Source organism: Polyodon spathula, chromosome 9, assembly GCF_017654505.1.
Source record: "Polyodon spathula isolate WHYD16114869_AA chromosome 9, ASM1765450v1, whole genome shotgun sequence".
Lineage (NCBI taxonomy): Eukaryota > Metazoa > Chordata > Actinopteri > Acipenseriformes > Polyodontidae > Polyodon > Polyodon spathula.
This window is the reverse complement of record NC_054542.1, coordinates 22,954,952-22,977,416: the sequence shown is the minus strand read 5'-3', so window position 1 is coordinate 22,977,416 and position 22,465 is coordinate 22,954,952. Positions and strand designations below refer to the sequence as shown.

The 22,465-nt window shown below is 40.1% G+C and overlaps 1 protein-coding gene across 1 annotated transcript; it reads left to right on the top strand.

Moving 5' to 3' along the window:
* The first annotated feature begins 9,321 nt into the window (after nt 1-9,321).
* Nucleotides 9,322-20,857, top strand: mrpl39 (mitochondrial ribosomal protein L39). Its single transcript, XM_041258909.1, has 10 exons — nt 9,322-9,528; nt 10,696-10,902; nt 11,581-11,720; nt 12,076-12,175; nt 12,474-12,541; nt 13,092-13,204; nt 13,468-13,533; nt 18,414-18,567; nt 20,293-20,340; nt 20,462-20,857. The coding sequence occupies exons 1-10, from the start codon at nt 9,492-9,494 to the stop codon at nt 20,540-20,542; spliced, it is 1,014 nt and encodes a 337-aa protein (XP_041114843.1). The 5' UTR covers nt 9,322-9,491; the 3' UTR covers nt 20,543-20,857.
* The last annotated feature ends 1,608 nt before the right edge of the window (nt 20,858-22,465 follow it).

The window sequence follows — 22,465 nt, the reverse complement described above, 5'->3', positions numbered from 1 at the left end:
TGCTCCTGTTCTCCAAACTTTATCTTTTGGTGAAAGGTTTGGAGCGCGGTGTTGAGGATTCCGTTGGGTCCTAGAGCCTATATTTCAATGGTATGTATATGTACCAGTATTTACCTTTCCCACTGCTTAATTTGGCTAAAATTATTCAAATGTGTTTAGGGATATACACTGAAGTGTTGACATTCTCTATGTAGGGCCATAGGTCATTACATGTTTGGCATGCCAAGGGAAGTATGGTTATAAGTGTATGTAATTGCTTATGTTAGTTCTCTATTTTTTTTTTTTTTTTTTTTTCTGGAGACAATTATTTAGTTAATGGAGTGAAGTAATATACCATAAATACAATTTTTTTGGGGTTGGAAAAAAAATGTGAATATATATATATATATATATAATATATATATATATAAAAAAATATATAATATATATATATATATATAATATATATATATATATATATATCAATATGGTCGACACTGTCTGTCAAACAATGTGGAATCAAAGGCACTTTTCTACACCAGTAGTTTTATCAGCTACGGGCATATTTATGCATTTCCCATCAGCCCTCTTTTAACACATTCCAAAATGTAAAATAAAATGGCATTCAAATCCATATTTATCAAATGTCACAAACATACAGATAGGGATTGAGAGTGCAAAGCAGTAGATTATATCAGCTGTCTTTGTGGTCACTCTGTTCTCTCTGGCACATCTCCGAGGACCAGTACTGGAACTCAGTATTGAAGCAGCACAACACAGAACCGCTCAGAATTGTGGCTAACATCATGGAACGTAAATAAAATGGAAAAGCATACGCAACAGAACCACTAGGCATTTAAAATATATGACAATGCATACCTTATAGTTACTCTTACGTTATCTTTCCACAATCCATCTCACACGAGCAATGGTATCCCTGACTTGTGTAGTACACTATTAGATGTTTGATTTTCATAATCATGCCATAACAGCCCTTATTTAAATCATTTAAACCAGTGGTTCCCAACTCGCAGTGGTGTAGTCCAGGGTATACAGTGGCTTGCGAAAGTATTGACCCCCCCTTGGCATTTTTCCTATTTTGTTGCCTTACAACCTGGAATTAAAATTGATTTTTATTTGGATTTAATGTAATGGACATACACAAAATAGTCCAAATTGGTGAAGTGAAATGAAAAAAATAACTTGTTTAAAAAAATTCTAAAAAATAAATAACAGAAAAGTGGTGCGTGCATATGTATTCACCCCCTTTGTTATTAAGCCTCTAAATAAGATCTGGTGCAACCAGTTACCTTCAGAAGTCACATAATTAGTTAAATAAAGTCCACCTGTGTGCAATCTAAGTGTCACATGATCTGTCACATGATCTCAGTATATATACACCTGTTCTGAAAGGCCCCAGAGTCTGCAACACCACTAAGCAAAGGGCACCACCAAGCAAGTGGCACCATGAAGACCAAGGAGCTCTCCAAACAGGTCAGGGTTGGGTTATAAAAAAATATCCGAAACTTTGAACATCCCACGGAGCACCGTTAAAGCCTTTATTAAAAAATGGAAAGAATATGGCACCACAACAAACCTGGCAAGAGAGGGCCACCCACCAAAACTCACGGACCAGGCAAGGAGGGCTATTAATCAGAGAGGCAACAAAGAGACCAAAGATAACCCTGAAGGAGCTGCAAAGCTCCACAGCGGAGATTGGAGTATCTGTCCATAGGACCACTTTAAGCCGTACACTCCACAGAGCTGGGCTTTACGGAAGAGTGGCCAGAAAAAAGCCATTGCTTAAAGAAAAAAATAAGCAAACACATTTGGTGTTCGCCAAAAGGCATGTGGGAGACTCCCCAAACATGGAAGAAGGTACTCTGGTCAGATGAGACTAAAATTGAGCTTTTTGGCCATTAAGGAAAATGCTATGTCTGGTGTAAACCCAACACCTCTCATCACCCTGAGAACACCATCCCCACAGTGAAGCATGGTGGTGGCAGCATCATGCTGTGGGGATGTTTTTCATTGTCAGGGACTGGGAAACTGGTCAGAATTGAAGGAATGATGGATGGTGCTAAATACAGGGAAATTCTTGAGGGAAACCTGTTTCAGTCTTCTAGAGATTTCAGACTGGGACAGAGGTTCACCTTCCAGCAGGACAATGACCCTAAGCATACTGCTAAAGCAACACTCGAGTGGTTTAAGGGGAAACATTTAAATGTCTTGGAATGGCCTAGTCAAAGCCCAGACCTCAATCCAATTGAGAATCTGTGGTATGACTTAAAGATTGCTGTACACCAGCGGAACCCATCCAACTTGAAGGAGCTGGAGAAGTTTTGCCTTGAAGAATGGACAAAAATCCCAGTGGCTAGATGTGCCAAGCTTATAGATACATACTCCAAGAGACTTGCAGCTGTAATTGCTGCAAAAGGTGGCTCTACAAAGTATTGCCTTTGGGGGGGGGGTGAATACTTATGCATGCTCAAGTTTTCTGTTTTTTTGTCTTATTACTTGTTTGTTTCACAATAAAAAATATTTTGCATCTTCAAAGTGGTAGGCAGGTTGTGTAAATCAAATAATACAAACCCCCCCAAAAAATCCATTTTAATTCCAGGTTGTAAGGCAACAAAATAGGAGAAATGCCAAGGGGGGTCAATACTTTCGCAAGCCACTGTGCGTAGGTAAACAGTGTTTACCCAATTTTAGTATAGGAGTATAAGGGATACCCTTTTAAAGGAAACTAATAAGAAAATATACAGTTTCATTTCAAATGTTGTAAGGTGAGCAGTAAACTGACTCTGTTGCGATTGAGCAGTTGGTCTGTTTCTTTCTTTAGGAGAGGGCGTCAACTGTTGTTTTTTTTAAACAACCAGGATTCTAACATTCATAATGTGTGCATTCTGTTTGCCTTGGAGACGCTTCTTTAGTTTGTGCTATTTACAAAACCAAAATCATTCTTGAAACAGTGCTGTCACTGTCCCTGTGAAACTGAGTGCCCGTGTTGTCACTGTTCCTGTGAAACTGAGTGCCCGTGTTGTCACTGTTCCTGTGAAACTGAGTGCCCGTGTTGTCACTGTTCCTGTGGAACTTAGTGCCCATGTTGTCACTGTCCCTGTGAAACTGAGTGCCCGTGTTGTCACTGTTCCTGTGGAACTTAGTGCCCATGTTGTCACTGTCCCTGTGAAACTGAGTGCCCGTGTTATTGCATCTAGTGGCAATCAGGGCTGTTTAGAGCTCTTTCATTCATTCCAGTTGTCCACTACTGGTATATAGTGAGTACAGAATGTAACAGTTATGTTGTTGCAGGTTGATAAAGAGTTTCCACATGGTTCAGGCACTCCCATAAACCATGTAAGACATGTGCAGTTCCCACCATTAATGTGCCTTTTGGGAGCCTACAGTTTCCACTAGCTTGTTTAAGTCAGATGTAAGGCTGTGCAAGCGCATCTTAGCTCAGCAGAAAGATTTCCATTGGTCCGTTGCTCATTTTTTTCTTGTTTTTCCCATACTCTTGTCATAAATGTATCCACTGCTATCTTTGCTATTGCTAACTCAAACCTCTTCCCAATTTCACTACAGTGAAAGTGTGGCACACATTAAACTTAACACCCATCTCCTAGCAACAGACCTTGCAACAACCTGTTACGTGGCAGTCGTTCTCACGGTGAGACTTGACTATTCACATTTTCGCTTTGTAATGAAGATGCTACAACAGGAACTTTCTTTTAATGGCATGAAAAGAATTTGTTTATTTGCTGGAAGCTCTTTCTGCTTGGAACTCTTAAACTCCACTCACACTCTCTCTCGTGCTCTGCTCACAGTGGCTTTTTATAGCCCTCACTCACTCTTGATTGGACCATTTTTATGGTTACAAATATAAATAATCAAACAACCAATCAGAACACAACACAGTCTCACTGAGTGAGTAAATCGAGAGAGAGAAAGAGAAGCATTAGCTTTACCCTCTGTAACACAGCACACTCTATTCATGCAGGCCAATTAACACAAATTAACATAGGTAACATTTATAACTTACATGACTACTCCCACCCTTCCCCACAGTCCAACATAAAGTCCAGAGACCCATAATCTTCAGGCTCAACTGCCCAGCCATTACACTGCCCCCTTCTTAAACACTTCCCGGCCAGGGAAGAACTGACCTGAGTCCGGTATCGCAGGGGCGGTTGAGCTGTTGACGTGGACATATCATCCCACCAGGACTGGGTCGGACGTCCCGTTGTACTGGCATGGAGCCTGAGGGCGATGCAATGCGTGGTCAGTTTACACTGCTGGGGTGCGTGGCAATAGGAGAAGGGGAAACAGAGATCAAGAATGCAGGGCAACTCTGAGGCAAGATGGAGGGTTTGGTAGTGTACTAAAAGGAGGCTCAGGATTCTGCAAGCGGTGGCAATGGTGCCGCTCCAATAAGGAAGAGAAAGTGGGAGAGAGAGGGAAAGACGACAGCCTTGATTGGGCCAGAAGGTGGCATCTGCACTCTATACACAACTCTTTCAGGGACTCAAAAGCATCCTAACGAACAGTTGTCCACATAAAGGCCTGTTGTTTGTGAAGCAGCTGATGGAGTGGAGTGGCAATCGTGGCGAACTGTGGAACAATTGCCTTACATTGGCTGAGGCTGGCCAGCCAACGTTGAACAGCTTCCACCTTCTTCAGGTCAGTCTGAATCCCATCTCTCCCCACACAATGACCCAGGAAGGCGACTTCACATTGCATCAGGCTGCACTTTGGGATGGATTTTAACCCCAGAACCAGTAAAACCGCCATCAGGTAAGCAGGTTGGCCAGAGCTTCATGGAAGGTGGCGGCATGGACAAGAAGGTCGTCTAGATAGAGGAGACACTGCTCCATCAGGTGCTCAAACATGGCAGACGCATTGCACAGATCAAAGGGGAGCACCTTAAATAGCCACAATCCTTGCCCACTAGAGAAGGATATCTTGGGGTGCGCGTCCAAAGTGAGTTCCATTTGCCAATACCAGCTTTTCAGATCAAGGGATCTGGTACAGGGACTCGTCAATGTGGGGCAGCGGATCTTTCTGGGTGACCTCATTGAGGCGGCAGTAGTCTACACAGAATCGCCATTCACCATCCTTCTTGGGAACTAACACAACGGAGGAGGCCCATGGACTGGCGTCATTGCTCTGGGTTGAGCCCCTCATAACTGCGGGTCAGGACCGTACGCATAGTGGTCTCAGCTCTCACAGGGGTGGGGGGTGAAACACGGGCTGGATGTGTGTGTCAAGCTCTCTGACAGCTGGGTGAGATGAAGGAGAAGTGACAGTGGCTGCTGGTTGCCACTGAGGTGACGTAGTTGAAGGGGGCGGTCTCCACTGTAGTGATGCGGCTGGTTGGGTCGGGGCGGTTGCCTCTGTCGGGGCCAGCTCTCCGGTCATTGTACACAGGTGGACAGGGGTGGACGTTACCCGCTCCTTCCAGTCTGTGCAGGCTTGTTGCATTACACCAGGGCAGATGATCATAAGTGATGAGCTGGACGAGCACCACTCCAACACACACAATCACAGTCAACCAAATTACAGCACAACACAAACAAGATTACCTCACTGATTGGGACACACAGACACAAAAACACAATGTAAATTGGAATGCTATCGGGCCCTAAAGAGACACTACATTCTGGCTAAATACCTGACCAAGGTGAAAGTCAGTAAACAGAGACAGACCTTAACAAAATACAGGCTCAGTGAGCAGAGCCTGGTCATCGAGACCAGTCGACACAGGAAGACATGGCTGCCCAAAGAGGACAGGCTGTGTGATCACTGTCAGCAAAATCAGGTCGAGACTAAATATAATATCTCTGCACAGAATTTCCAGACCTAGAAAAACTCCCCATCCCCTTAGGAGAGAAGACAAGCTATGTAGAAGTGGCAGCCAGAGACTGAACACCACAGGGAGGGTGGAGAAAATAGTATAAAATATTATTGTCATCATTATAATTATTGTTGTTGTGGTTTGTTTGTATATACTGTTAATTCTGTTTTACTTGCTTTGTGTTATAATGTTTACTTGCAAATGTTTTTAAAATGTTAATTGTTTTTTGTAAAAGTTGAACACATGTCACCATTGCTTTAGCAATACTATGTATCGATCATGACAATAAAGCACTTTGAATGTGAAAGAGAGCGAGTGAAATATTAGCTTTACCCACTATAACACAGCATACACTCCATTTAGCATATTCTAGGGCTTTACAAAGAGAAACATTATGACACATTACAATAAGAGGAAACAAACTTCTTGTTGTGGGCACACAAATTCACCATATAAACTCTAAAAAATGCTGCACGTTTTTCTTTACTTAAAGCACCAGTAACACTTCCAGCATGTTAACATGCATTCTATTTTCTCTTTATTAATGTTTTATTAATAAAATACTATATTTCAACAGCAATATGCATTTGCTGTTTGAGACGTTACAGTTTTTACTGTGATCTTAATTACTACCTGAGCTTTTCCTCTCTATTTCATTAAGTTCAAACTAAAGAATGGCTCAAACTGCAATGCAATGGGAGTCAAATTACTATCCACGTAGGTCATACCTAATCAAAACCAATCCTAAATTATGTAAATGGTGGCTGATATGAAACTGTGCACCTCTTTTCAATGCATTTTATAATTAAATAAATCACACAGGCTGGTGGAAAACCATGATTATTGTATTATATAGTTAAACGGCTGCTAAGGTCGTCATGAGATATTCTAGAGCTCCAGTAGCCTCATATGGCTGGAAAGCCATCAGTTAGTCTGGCCTGGTTTGGCTCATTAAAATAGGTCCCAAGGGAGATATGCAATAAAGCTCAAAGAATGGTTTGCCCTGCGCTATTTATTTGTTCCACACGCTCACCCCACTAAGCTCTCTGCTGTGTCCAGTGAGTGTATGGACACAGTTTCTCTAGGAAAGGTCATTTCTGTAACATGATATCTGCTCAGTCTGTAGATTGCCCCTCTCCCATCCAAGTCAGCCTTCCCCTGCATCTGCTTGGGAACTGAAGTTGTAGAGCAGCTGGTTTCCTTTGACAGTATCCACTTCTAGAGCCTTGTACAGGCTGCCATTGTTTATGTAAGGCACTGATAATATTAGGGGTTGAACTCATTAACCTATGCACTACAGTCCACTTGCAATCTGATATTCTGCAATCTAACCACCATATCTTTCAAACTGCAGCCCAACACTCTCACTACTGAGCAACTCAAACACACTGCAACCAAGCACTCTCACTACTGAACAACTCAAACACACTGCAACCAAGCACTCTCACTACTGAACAACTCAAACACACTGCAACCAAGCACTCTCACTACTGAACAACTCAAACAGACTGCAACAAAGCACTCTCACTACTGAACAACTCAAACACACTGCAACCAAGCACTCTCACTACTGAACAACTCAAACACACTGCAACCAAGCACTCTCACTACTGAACAACTCAAACACACTGCAACCAAGCACTCTCACTACTGAGCACAACAACACACTTCAAACTGCAGCCCAACACTCTCACTACTGAGCAACTCAAACCTACTTCCTTTGACACAGCAGCCCGGTGCTCTAACTATTGAGCTACTAAACCCCAATAGCCCAACACTCTCACTACTGAGCAACTCAAACACACTGCAACCAAGCACTCTCACTACTGAGCAACTCAAACACACTGCAACCAAGCACTCTCACTACTGAGCAACTCAAACACACTGCAACCAAGCACTCTCACTACTGAGCAACTCAAACACACTGCAACCAAGCACTCTCACTACTGAGCAACTCAAACACACTGCAACCAAGCACTCTCACTACTGAACAACTCAAACACACTGCAACCAAGCACTCTCACTACTGAGCAACTCAAACACACTGCAACCAAGCACTCTCACTACTGAGCAACTCAAACACACTGCAACCAAGCACTCTCACTACTGAGCAACTCAAACACACTGCAACCAAGCACTCTCACTACTGAGCAACTCAAACACACTGCAACCAAGCACTCTCACTACTGAGCAACTCAACAACACACTTCAAACTGCAGCCCAACACTCTCACTACTGAGCAACTCAAACACACTGCCTTCTGACTACTGCAACCCAAACACACTCTCACTACTGAGCTACTCAAACACACTGCAGCCCAACACTCTCACTACTGAGCAACTCAAACACACTGCAACCAAGCACTCTCACTACTGAGCAACTCAAACACACTGCAACCAAGCACTCTCACTACTGAACAACTCAAACACACTGCAACCAAGCACTCTCACTACTGAACAACTCAAACACACTGCAACCAAGCACTCTCACTACTGAACAACTCAAACACACTGCAACCAAGCACTCTCACTACTGAACAACTCAAACACACTGCAACCAAGCACTCTCACTACTGAACAACTCAAACACACTGCAACCAAGCACTCTCACTACTGAGCAACTCAAACACATTGCAACCAAGCACTCTCACTACTGAGCAACTCAAAACACACTGCAACCAAGCACTCTCACTACTGAACAACTCAAACACACTGCAACCAAGCACTCTCACTACTGAGCAACTCAAACACACTGCAACCAAGCACTCTCACTACTGAGCAACTCAAACACACTGCAACCAAGCACTCTCACTACTGAGCAACTCAAACACACTGCAACCAAGTACTCTCACTACTGAGCAACTCAAACACACTGCAACCAAGCACTATCACTACTGAGCACCTCAAACACACTACAACCAAGCACTCTCACTACTGAGCACCTCAAACCTACTTCCTTTGACACTGCAGCCCAGTGCTCAAACTAATGAGCTACTAAACCCCAGTTATTTCCAAATTGCAGCCCAGCACTCTCCCCACTGAGCTACTCAAACCTACTACCTTTCACACATCAGCCCAGCACTCTTAACCACTGAGGTACTTAAACCCATACTGCAGCCCATCGCTCAAATTCATAACCACTGAGATAAATCTTTGGGGTGGAAAAAATAAACAACTACAATGTATTGTCCACAGAAATATATGAAGCCCGGCATTGTTACCGACAAGCTTCTCAAACCCACTACCTTCCAAACTGCAACCCAGCACTAACCACTGAGCTACTCAAACTTACTGTCTACACTGCAGCTCAGCAGTCTCAGAACTGAGCCACCCAAACGACTATCTTCCACCATGTAACCCAATTCTGAAAACAAAATGCACAGTGCTTCCTAGATTAAAATCACTTCAAATTACTAGTCGTACACGGCGCTCAAGCAAAACAGTTCGAGTGCCAGCAGTATGCTCGAACATAGGAACCATTGTTGAGTCTTTCGTTTTTGTGTGCGTATCGGGTAGGTTTTCAATGTGGCACAGAATAAGCATGGCACCTTACTCTGTAAATTACAGGCTTTGATACGTTTGTACAAAGCCTGATGCACAGACAGTATCTAACCTGGAGTGAATATTTATTTCAAATAAACTTGTCCCCACTGTGAACCATGGCCTGTCGAGTTGTGTCCCGGGTGTTGTCCTGTCGTGAGTATCTTTTATCAGTTTACGTGGTTGTTTTTCTGTTGAAAACCTGCTGACCTTGGCTTTGGGGGTTCTCTGAATGTCTCGTACAACAATAGCAACAGATATCTTCGTTAACTACTTGTAAACACTGCAAATATTTTGAAGAGACTTAGCGATTATTACAGATTTTATGTTAACGATTGTTTTTGTTTTTTTGTAGTAAACGGTATGCATTGCAGTACTATCATTTATCGACAGGATTTCTCACGACTGACAAAGTATTGTAGTAGAAAATCTGCACGATTTCGTTACTTTTGGTTTAATTTACATTATTTTGTCAGAGTTTTTTGTTTGATGTGACGTGCAGCCTAATACGGCGCAGTACAGAGTAAGGTAAGGGATTAAACAGTTGACACAGTCAGTAATAATATCTGTCTCAAACGTTGACTAGAATTTACCATTATTTTATGCAACAAACGTTCAACACAGTTATTTACATATTTCACGCCACCAGTTTACTTTTTCAATGTCATCGAATGGAAATGTTATTCAATATTGTAGGAGTGAGGGTTTTAATGCATACTTCGAATCACTGCTGTAAAAAACAGTACATTTGTAAAATTATGTGCATTAAAATAACTGAATGTTCCATATTTGGTTAAAAAGTAGCAATTTCAGTCGTTCTAGGTCTAGTCGTTGATAGAGCTTGTTCTGCAGGGTGTCTCCCATGTCAGTGGCAATGTAGTTTATGCCTGTTCGGATGTTCTCTTCAAGCTTGTAAGAGCGACAGATATAGCATTATAACATTTTTGGACCACAGTTCATTGGCTCTGATTCTTTTGAGTTATCGTATGGAAGTGTTGGGAAGGCCGGTGCCTGTGACCTATGAAAACCAGCACTGAAAAGGGCCCATGTTTGAGAGGTTTCAAAGTATTCAAGATATCATTTTGATTTGCGCTGCATACACACACAATTGCATTTCTAGGTTAGTAATATATCAACACATTGCCTATTGGAGACAATGGATTCGTATTGGTGTTCCTTCTATTTTTAAGAAATGTATATTTATCATGTTCTATCATAATGTAACCCTGACCATTTGGATTTACTACAAAGATGGAGCTCGTTTGTCTGCACTGTTCTTGTGCAGCTTGTGTAAAGTGTGTGTCCACTGCTTGTTCTCCCTAGGGTTTGCATCGAGTGCTTCTGCATCTCGCCTCTCCAGTGTGGAGCTCCGACAGCTGCGCAACGATCTATTCATGAGGGAGAAAGCACGGCAGCAGTCACTGACCCCTCGCATCGAGAAGATAGAGGTGAAGCTGGTGGGCAAGAAACACCCCGGGACTCTGTTTGTCATGAACAAAGGGCTCTCCACACCATACAGCTGTGCCAGGCGTGAGTACACACACACTGCCAACCTTTGCCTCTCATACCCTCCATCGCAACAACATACACAGTATATGATATAACTTGTGGTAGCAAATGCCCAAGTTCTGTCACAACTGGATGAACAGTTCAAGATGTTAAAAATGTACATGTGAAATATGTAAGCACTTCTGTGTATAGATGTGCCTCCACTAGATTCCCTGTCACTGGGAATAAACATGCATTTATTAATTTTCCAGAATGTGCACAAGAAAAGCAGGAAGTGCTTTTAGATTGCATTCTACTGTAGCCTACGTTTTAAAGACATTTGTTGTGAGCTATGGGGCCTGTGCTTGATAAACATGCATTCAATTTACTTTGTTTTTGTTTTACAATTTAGTTTTCCTTTACATTTCCGCTTATCTGATGTTTAATAAAAAAATTAAAAAAAACTGCTGCATATATTTACATTTTTGGAACTTAGGGCTAATCTTGATTTCTAATCTATGAACAGCACACAGAAAGCAGGGAATTGAAAAGAGACTCCTGTTTCATATACCTGAGATGCCAACACGTGTTTATTTATGAAGCTCAATGCAATGGTGTCTAATTTTTTTAAAGCAGAATTGGTTTTACTAAATAGCAATGACTGTCTAATTGGGCCTTGCTGTGTGTTTTTTTTTTTTTTTTTTTTTTTTGTCCCTGCAGACTTGAGTGAATGGCACAGTAAGAACGCCATACTGGCTCTGGTGAACGAGGAAGTGTGGGACATGCACTGTCTTCTCACCCAGTCCTGCGAGATCCAGTTCCTTACCTTCAAGGATGAAGACCCTGAGGAGGTCAACAAGGTGGGTGCTTCCATCTCCTCCACTCTCTCACTCTCGCTCACATTATTTGATGGCTTGGATTTTCCACTTCCCTTTCTTAAATTGTGTTGAAAATGCCCCATCATTTAAGTTTTAAATATCTAAAAGAGTACAAGGGACATACATAATGAAAACCTATGTTATTTTAGAATAAAGGGAAATAATTATAGAATATGGGATTAATTCATTCTTTTTTGGACCTCAGCTAAATTAAATAAGTCATGCCTCATCATTACAGCACAGTTGAAATAGGGCACAGTTTTCCTTAAGCTGTTCTAAGAGATTTTGCAGGTTTTCAGTGGTGGTGCTGAACCTGTGTGCTCTGCCTCTCCTCAAGGCGTATTGGCGGTCATGTGCCATGCTGATGGGACAGGTGCTGGAGTCTGCTTTTAAGGACGAGTTCTCCGTGGAGCTGCTCCAGAGCCCTGAGGTGCCAGGTGAGAGGGATCTTTTTTTAGATCCAATTGATAGTTCTGTATTTAAAAGTTTGGAGAGACTGCTTGGGAGTTTGGAGTCTCCCAAGCAGTTTGAATCTTCCCTGAGCCTGGACTTCTTTCAAACGTTGCCTATCATCCCTGATTTTAATGAGCACACACCAGGACAATAATCTCAAACGCAACTGTTTTTAATTTTTTTGTTGCGACTTTCTACAACAACGTCTCTTCTATAGCACCTTTTCTCATCAAACAAATAACTGTTAAGGCAAGATTTAAACGTCTTGTTTTTCTTATTCAGTTCTCTCTGGAGCCTTTTGCTATGATGTTGTCCTGGACAGTCAGTTAGATTCCTGGAACCCTTCAAAGGCAAGTAGAGCTGATGTCAGGATTTCACTGATTTGAATTGCGTGTTAATCTTAATGCCGGATCATTTTTGTTATTTGAGAAAATGACAAGCAGGTTATGTCAGCAGACACTCTACAGCTGTGCCAGGTACTGCCACCTTTCTACCTCATATCCTCCATTGTGACCGCATTCACAGCATGTTTAATAACTTCTTGTAGCAAATTCCCAAGCGCCATCTCAATTGTAAGTGTGACTGTCACTGGGAATAAGCATGCATGTATGAGAAATCATCCAATTAAGAATTGTGTGTAGATGTCATGCTGAGCATAGAACATGTGGCACAATTCTAAAGCTAAAAAATTCAAAGTTTGAGCAGCCAGCTGCGTATTGCGGTCATTTCACCCAAAAAGCACCAGATGACGGTGAGACACCCTACCCACAATGTATTAACTTATAATGTGAATTTGGACCAATTGTCTATCTGTTTTTATGCATCTGTTTGTGATGGAGGTGTCTTGTGTCCTGCTGATTTCTGTGTGTGTTTTACTGTGTACTTGTACCTGTCGCCCAGGAGAACCTGCGTGCTCTCACCAGAGCAGTCCACAGCCTGCTTCACCAGGACCTGCCCTTTGAACCCCTTGATGTCCAGCCCAAGGTTGCCTTGGAAATGTTCCAGCACAGCAAGTAAGTGGTCCACTGTGCCTTAGTCCCAGCCCAGCTGCAAAACTGCATTGAAGCATGGTCTCCCTCTGAGAACAGGGGCACCGTCTTCTGTTTCCACCACAGAATGGGAAGCTAACTATGCTCTGAGTTACTGCTGGACACTGGGAAGCTTTCGTTACTCAGACAAACCATACAGCTAGTCCAAAAAAGAGGACAGTGTGAAATGTGTGGGGTTTTTTTTTTGTAATCCTCTACTGAAAGCTCAGTGTGTGCTTGTGTTTCAGGTGTAAACAGGCTCAGGTAGAGGAGAAGGCAGCCCACAGTCCTCAAGGAACAGTACGAGTGTACAGGTAAGAGGAACCGCTAAAACAGTGAGGGCTAGTGATATTATCACCTCAAAAATTTTAAATTACACCGTTTTCTACGCATTCCTAAAAATTGAATTCAAACAGCTTCCTGCAGTTCGTATGAGTCCTAGATGCTTTAGACTGGTAGGCTGGCTAAAGCGCTACAGACACAACTGCAAGCAAACCGTTTACCTGGAGAAAGCATGTGGGGGCCCCAGGGCTGCACGTGGCCTGCTTACCATAGCATGAGGACCACTGCTAGATTTTATATATATAAGAGGTTGGCACAGGTACCTGAAATTACCTGGCCTGGGTCTCTTATTACTACTTGGGTATCGACTATTATTTTCAGAATTTAAAGAAAATGTAGAAAATGTGACAATACAGTTGTAAGCGTGGGTCTCTGGCTGGCGTAGTAAAGACAACATTAAAACAAGCTTTTGCGTTAAGCCTTTTCTTAACTGACAACATATCAATGTTTTACAGAAAACAATAACACACAGTGAGCAGCAAGTACACCTCAATAATGATGACTGCGGCCACTATTCTTCTCAGGAACTAAATCGGAACGAATTTGTGTCGGTGATAGCTCTGTGACCTAATAATAATAATAATAATAATAATAATAATAATAATAATAATAATAATAGTAACCTCATGGCTTCCAATATGGAATTGTGAGTGGTGTACCCCAGAAAACAGACTGAAGTAGATTAACTAAGAAAAAGTGGACGCATTTCAAAATGTGTAGGTCCAAAGTACAAATGAAATCAGTATGAGAAAAACATTCTTCGCACACATATGAAACACTGACCTATTTTGTTTTGGGTTAAATAAAAAATATTTGTGGAGCACATTAAGTAAGTGTGCTAGTGTTTGCTCCATTTGAATGAAATATTTCCTGGGCAGAGTTTGCAAATTCTGCTTTCTTCTGCTTTGGTAAAGAAATTCCACACAATGCTTTGCTTGGATGCCATGTTAACAACAACAACAACAACACTGGAATATGGCCAATAGATGTCCTGCAAAGAATCCTGCAGCATGAAGTGCATTAACATTTGTAATTGTATTCAAACTGATGATCTTTTATCTTATTATTATTATTATTATTATTATTATTATTATTATTATTATTATTATTATTATTATTATTATTATTATTATTTCGATTTTTCCAGTACTGAAATAGGATATACGGATCTGAAGGTACTAAATGTATGTTATATAGTATTTAAATATGTGTCATACACTTAAAACATTAGTATGTGAAATGTGTTATTTTTTTTTAATCATTACCCGAAAAAGATCAGGTTATTTTTCACAACGAATTGTCTACCCATGCCGACCTCTAATGCATACATACACACAAATACACATACATTATTCTATATAATAACTGTCTATAGAGAGAGATCGAGAGAGAGAGTGAGAGATAATGCAATACATTAAAACCCACTAAGACAAAGTCATTTTCTAAAAGTATGTTTTCAGTATTGCACCCTGTGATCTCAGAGTACGATTCGGAAGATACAGGGTCAGTAACTTCTGCGAATAACTAGGTGCTAATCCATTAAGTTTACAACAAAATCTTTTTTATAATCAGTTCTGTACTCCACAGGGAGCCAGGGCCAAAACAGGGATAATATGGTTTTGGTTAGAATTCTAACGGCTCTATTCTAAACAAGATGTAAGCGAGAAACCACCCGTTTTGGGATAGTAGAGAAAAGTGCATTGCAATTGTCAATTCTCGATGAAACAAAGGCATGCATTAGCCTGTCAGCATCAGGTACGGAAATAATAGGTCTAAGCTTAGCTATATTTCTCAAATGATAAAATTATACTTTAGTAATTTTCCTAAAGTGATAAAGTGTAAGCAGCTAATGGCACCCACTAGAATGATTGACTGGATCCAAAGATAAGTATAGCTGAGTGTCATCTGCCTAACAATGGAAAGGAATTCCACGCCTGTGAACAATGTCGCCTAATGGCAGCATATATAGTGAAAACAACAAAGGACCTAAGATAGAGCCCTGCGGAACACCACAGGCAACTTCTGACAAATCAGACTTCATCTCCCTGTTGGAGACAAACTGGAACCTAAACCAAGATGGGACACCTGACAAACCCACTAAACTTTCAAGACGATTCAATAGAAAGGAATGGTCCATGGTATCAAAAACAGCACTAAGATCTAGGAGAATTAAAATTGAAGGAAAGCCAGTCAGAGTTTATCGAAAGATAATTTACAACCCTAACAAGGGCCATCTTGGTGCTGTGTGCAGCACAAAATCTAGACTAAAACTTCTCAAATTCAGCTAGAAACTTGTGTAATTGATGATTAGCAACAACTCTCTCTAGAACCTTTGATAAAAATGACAGATTGGGTATTGTCCTATAGTTGCTAAGGGCTTTAGTGTTGAGGTTGTTTTTTTTTTTTGAGCAAGGGCTTTACCATTGCAACCTTAAATGCAGCTGGAACTATATCAGAGGAAAGTGATTCATTCATAATTGTTAATTGTTAAAAAGAAACCTAGGATTATTTTTCTGTGTTTCAATCAGCTTGGTATAGTACGAAGCTCTAGCTTAGGACAGAGCCTTCCTATATTTAGTTTGGTGGCTTTTCCATTCAAAGTAATGAACATGCAGATTAGTTCCCTTCCATCTGTGTTCCAATTTGCGACCCTCACATTTCAGCTTACGAGTCATGTCATTAAACCATGGCGTGCTTCTCTTTTAAAACACCCTCCGAGTTTTAACTGGTGCGACAGTATCTCAAATTTTAGTCATGGAAGTGTTGTAGGTGTTAACCAACTCATCTAATGATACAGACTGAGTAACTGGCGTTTAAATTTACTGCCTCACAGAACTTTACAGCGGTTGATGAATTAACTGTCGTAGTTTTGATTGTACAATCCTGGCTCTTTGTAGTGTAAGGTACTTTAACTTCGAAGAATTGCAAGATGATCAGAAATAGTAAGGTCAGTAGTTATAATATTCTGAACAACCAAATTACTAAATCTAAAATATGAGTCGGACCTTGAATTAGAATTAGATGTAATATCCATATTGATATTAAAATCACCCAATAGAAGAATCCTATCGTAGTTGACAGACTATAGTGATAAAAACTCACTAAATTCAGTACATAATGATGAGTTTGACTTAGGCGTACAATGTATAATTGCAATAAGAACAGGTAATTCACTATTTAGTGTTAAAGTTAACAGTTCAAAATATGAGTGTGCCTCAGATGTACTGTTTAATTATATATTCATTGCAGATGACAGTGGGAAGTCCACCAGAAAGAATAATGAAGCCTCAATCAAAGAAACATTGATCTCCGCTACAAGCCAAGTTTCAGTTGAAGTAAAAATGTCCAGGTTAAAGTCCTTAATAAAATCATTAACTAAGGCGCTTTATTAGAGATTGATCTAACTTTAAATAAAGCAAGATGTAAAATTGTATTATCTGAAGCATGCGTTTGGACAGGGGTAATAGAGATTTTATAATAATTACTAAAACAAAAATCACAGGGTCTGTTATAAGGCAATACATACTGTGAATGGTAAGATATTTTAACTTTATTCTTTTTTTTTTTTTTTTTTTTTTTACTATTCAGCGCAGGGCAAACCTCGTCAAATCTCCTCCCCAGTTTCTAGTTTAGAGTAAGAATATATAAGATTGGAGGGTTTTCAGAACTTGCAGCTTCTTGTAGAAGCCCATATACAGTCGACGGGGCCTAATCGGGATACTGATAATTGGAATGTCTGCTTAAGGGGGATACAATTCTGGGAGAAGGTTCTTCCCAGTGCTATTTATGTCATTTAATTGGGACATCACTTCGTTCAATTTGGATACAGTATTTTTAAATGATGAACGGAGATCGCTTTTCAGAGCAAGACAGGTCGTGCAGTGCAGTGCAGTGTAACTTACGTAAACCATGTTGAACTCTTGGTTTCTCAGACTGCTGTTGCAAAGAATGCTGCTGTGTCAACCTTGCCTTGTGATAAGGTGTGATATAATTTTTTCATTTCATGTAGGAAGAAAAAAAACAGTAATTAATTTTGTTGAGGAATAAACATAATATGATGTGATTTCATTGTTTTTATTTTCATTAAGAAACAAAAAAGTGTGATTAAGGTCATCTCAACTGCCTCTCTGAGAATTCACTCCCTGAGAATATTTGCATCAGTTTTTAAAAGTAGGTTGTTTACATTAAGTAGGCAGATAGCTGCTCTCTTGTGTATATTGCTGCACTGGTAAGAAGTTTCAGGTGCAGTGAATGTTATATGCCACCGTGTGGCAGCAAAAAGTTAGATTTGGATCCAGCTGACACGGTAGCTGCATATAAGAAGATTCACCCATGCCTTCATACACAGTTTTTTATATCAATATGTTTCCTTTTATGATTGTGTAAAGCTGGAGTTCTGTTGCTCCAACATTATTGTTTTTCCTCTTTACCATAATCTAGCTGATTTTATCTTGAGTTTGTAGATTCCTTGTCCTTTTGTGTTACCTGGGTATGGTGGGGCCAGTAGAGTTTAAAGGTCACAGCATTACACGATTTCTTTGAAATCAGGAAGTATCCTAAAGGAGACTTCAACTAGGATTCTGCAGGCTCAGATATTGCCAGGTCGATTCTGTCAAAGAGAAAGAATGATTATTAAAAATCAATATTGGAACAACAGAGTTATTGTAAAAATGTTATATGTTTGGAGCTACCCAACACTGATGAAGGCACTGTTCATAGTGTCTGTCAGTTTGAACCTACCCAACACAGATGAAGGCACTGTTCGTAGTATGTGTCAGTTTGACTTTTATGACAGGTTTACGAATGGGAAGGTTTTGTGTTTGAGCAAGTTTGTTGGGTTTTTCTCTTTAAGATGTGGAGACTTTGTAGACTTGAGCGATGGGCCCCACATTCCCAGGACAGGGTTCTGCTCCCAGTTTGAGATAACTGCAGCCCACAGTCTGGGGCCTGGTCCCTGGGGACAAGTGCGCAGATTCCAGGGGCTCTCCCTTCCTCGGCAGCTGCAGGTAAGAGGCTGGACAGATGAAGACAGGAGAGGGACAGTGGATAACCTGGACTTCTGTCATAATCCAAGTGTAGTGTTTCTGAGCCTACAACCTCAGGTTAGAATACCATAGTTGTATTTCCTAGTTTGAAAGTATGATAGAAATGTCGTCTTAGACTCTAGTAATGCAAGAAACTGTATTAGGGCAGAGCTCCTATGTGTAAAGATGGAGTTGGTAGTAACCTTATTTCAGATGGTGTTAGAGCAGATAGAATTAGAGGAAAATAACAGTTTGATCTGGGGATTCAACTGTTATGATTTTCCTAAAATAAAACCTAACCGAAACCGACATTTTCATAAAAGTCCAAACCGAACAATCCTAACAAGATAAAGCCAAACTGAAACTGAAAGTTTGTACAGTGAAAAAGTGTTGAGTCTCAGCCTTAAGCCAGATATATTTTCCAGAGCTCATTGCATACTTTTCTTCATGTAGACGGTTCCTATTAACATCCCTTAATAACTTTAATATAGTAGCAGAAATAACAAGTTATGACAAGATTTGCCTGATTGATTCTGACAGCCTTCAGTAGGGATAAGTAGGATTGTGGTGGATTGTGGTGTTGAAGTGTCTCTAGGGCAAATACAAAAGTTGGAGTCTTGGTGCAAATATCTGGAAGCTGCTTTAAATTAGATGCTTCTGTGAGCAGGTCAGTTTATTAAGGTAGCTTAATTTACTGTGCATGTATTGAAAGTAGTTTAATTTGTCTCATTATGTTTTTGCTGCATTTAATTGGCATATTGATTGAAGTAAGTGTAAGGGTCTTATACATAGTCATATGTATTAATAACAAGCTATAATAAACTGGCAGAGTTCTAGCTTTAGTTTTTTGCTAACATAAATCTATATCCCCTTTGGTCATGATGTTTATTTACATTTTCAGAAATGTTTAAACAGTTTGTGTGAACTCTATAGACTTTGAGAAGTTGCCCTGCCAACTCTGCATTATAAAATAGATGCATAGATAGAAAACCTTAAATCACTGCTTACATACTTGGGATACAGTTATGCACTCGGTGACCTAAGGGGCTATGACATTTTAAATGAGAAATGTTTCCTCATCAAAAACTATTTAACTGCTCAGCCATCATGTTGATTAAATCATTTCAATTTAGAAAATCATGAATTGCAGTTATATTTAAACATGATTTGCTACTTCCAACCGAAGAATGCAACAATGGGGGTAACAGGAAAATAATAAATGATAAAAAAATGAATGTCTCTTAATATATTTTTTTATTCGTTCTTCATTGTTCCAAACCCGGTCCTGGGGACCCCTGTGTCTTCTGTTTTTTTTTTTTTTTTTTTTATTCCAACTTCACTCTCAATCTTAACTAAACCCTTAATTGAAGTAATAATTGACTTAATTAGACCTTTTTAATGCTGTCAGCTCTTAAACAGTTGCTGAGTTCAGGTTACTTATAAAATGCTGTCTGCACAAATTCAGTCAGTTTTTTGTTGTTTGTTTTAAATTTTCATTTCGGTTTTACCCAAAACCAGCTGGACGTCAAAGACAGCTAAAAAAAAAAAAATGAACTGATCATAACTGACTTGCATTCTTCGATTGATCAAATCCAGATTTTCATTAGACCCATTGAACTTTTTACTGGTGTGGACTGCTATGTAATTGGGAACCATCCCTCTCTAAGTATGGGATGTGAACTATGCACTTAATTGTTTGTCTTGTAGGCTTTCCATACAATCTGGGAGAGGATAAGGAAAAGAGCCGAGAGACTAGTAAGTAAATGTCCAGATCCTTATAACAAAGCAAAATCCAAAGAGCTGAGTGTTTTTTTGCAGTGGACTGCACCTTCTTTCACTGTCCATGAACTCTGTGTCTCTCTGTGGTCTTCTCAAGGTGGAAATCAGAGCTCCGTCCCAAGCAGCTGTGAGCACCAGCATCCCTGCTGAGAGGAGTCTTCCTGAATCCCAGCTTTAGCACACCCTGTCAATGAAGAAGACTTTTTCTCTTCGGAAAATAAATAAAAAACTCAAAAAGGATTTCTCAGCTGTTTCTCAGCTGATTTTTTTTTTTTTTGTACTACTCCTACTACCAATAACAATACATTCTGTAATCTGTAGGAAACAAAACTCTACAAGTACCCAGGACAAAGCCCCCCTGAAGGGTGTGCGAGATTTCCTTCAATCGTGTGATGAGTTTTCAGTTTGACTGTGAAAAAGTGTTTTGAAATGATGGGATTGGGAGATTGATCCCTGGCTTCAGATGATTAATAAAAATGTAATCTTTAGGATATCAGAGGAAACCAGGCTTGGTTCTTGGATGTGTTTCCACAGTGCAGTACTCTCTTATTAAAACCAATGTCTCTGGAGACAGATGTCTGTAATAGCAAGGTGTCCGGTTTAAAAAAAATGTTGCACACAAATGCAGTGCTTAATTTGTTTTAAATGTATTAATCATTGCGCTGAAATTACAGTGTGCTGTCAGTACACATTACATTATAAAAATATAAATCTGTACTGTAGGCTTGCACAGTATACAGTACAGTAGTAAAATCAAACACCTAGCACACTTTCTTTTTATTATAGACTCCCGGTAACCCAAATGAATCATGCTGCTGCATTGTACACATTACTGTACAGTACAAAAATAGATAATACATACAGATACAGTACATAAAATTATTTTAAATTGAAACAAACAAGATTTTAGAGCATTTTCTTTTTTACTGTAGCCTACTTGGTACACAGTTAACAAAGTAGGTAATGGTGCTGCATTGACACATGATAGCATACAGTACCCTACATATAGTGCACAAACTTCGCAGAAATATATATTTTTTTAAATGTACATAGAGCATTTTTGCGGTGTACTTGTGGCTGCTACTTTTGTTTTCTGTTGTTATGAGTCAACTTCCTTTTCTTTGCTAAAAGCAATTAGAGACTTTAAACTCAGAATTGTAATTATTGTAGTCCATCAGTATTTCAGAAAGCTTCAAGCCCTTTTCCAACTGGTTGATTGCAGCCAGTTTAAACTTTCTCAAAATGATTCACCCCCCATGGACTTTTCCACATTTTATTGTGTTACAACATGGAATCAAAATGGATTTAATTAGGAGTTTTTGCCACTGATCAACACAAAAGAAGTCCATAATGTCAAAGTGAAAAATAAAATCTACATATTGTTCTAAATTAATTACAAATACAAAACAGAAAATAATTGATTGAATAAGTATTCACCCCCTTAAGTCAATATTTGGTAGAGGCACCTTTGGCAACAATTACAGCCATGAGTCTATTTGGATAAGTCTACCAGCTTTGCACATCTGGACACTGCAATTTTTGCCCATTCTTCTTTGCAAAATTGCTCAAGCTCCGTCAAGTTGGATGGGGACCTTTGGTGAACAGCAATTTTCAACTCTTTCCACATATTCTGAATTGGTTTGAGGTTCGGGCTTTAACTGGGCCACTCCAGGACACTGAACTTTTTGTTTTTAAGCCACTACAGTGTGGCTTTGGCTGTATGTTTGAGGTCATTGCCCTGCTAGAAGATGAATCTTCTCCCAAGTCCTGGGTATCTTGCAGACTTCAGTAGGTTTTTCTCCAGGATTTCTCTACTTTGCTGCATTCATTTTGCCCTCTATCTTCACAAGCTTTCCAGGCCCTGATGCAGAGAAGCATCCCCATAGCATGATGCTGCCACCACCATGCTTCACGGTAGGGATGGTGTTCTCAGGATGATGTGCAGTGTTAGGCTTGCACCAAACAGCGCTTAGCATTGAGGCCAAAAAGCTCTGTTTTGATCTCATCAGACCATAGAATCATCTTCCACTTAGTCTCAGAGTCTCCCACATGCCTTCTGGCAAACTCTAGCCAAGATTTGATGTGAGTTTTTTTCAACAAT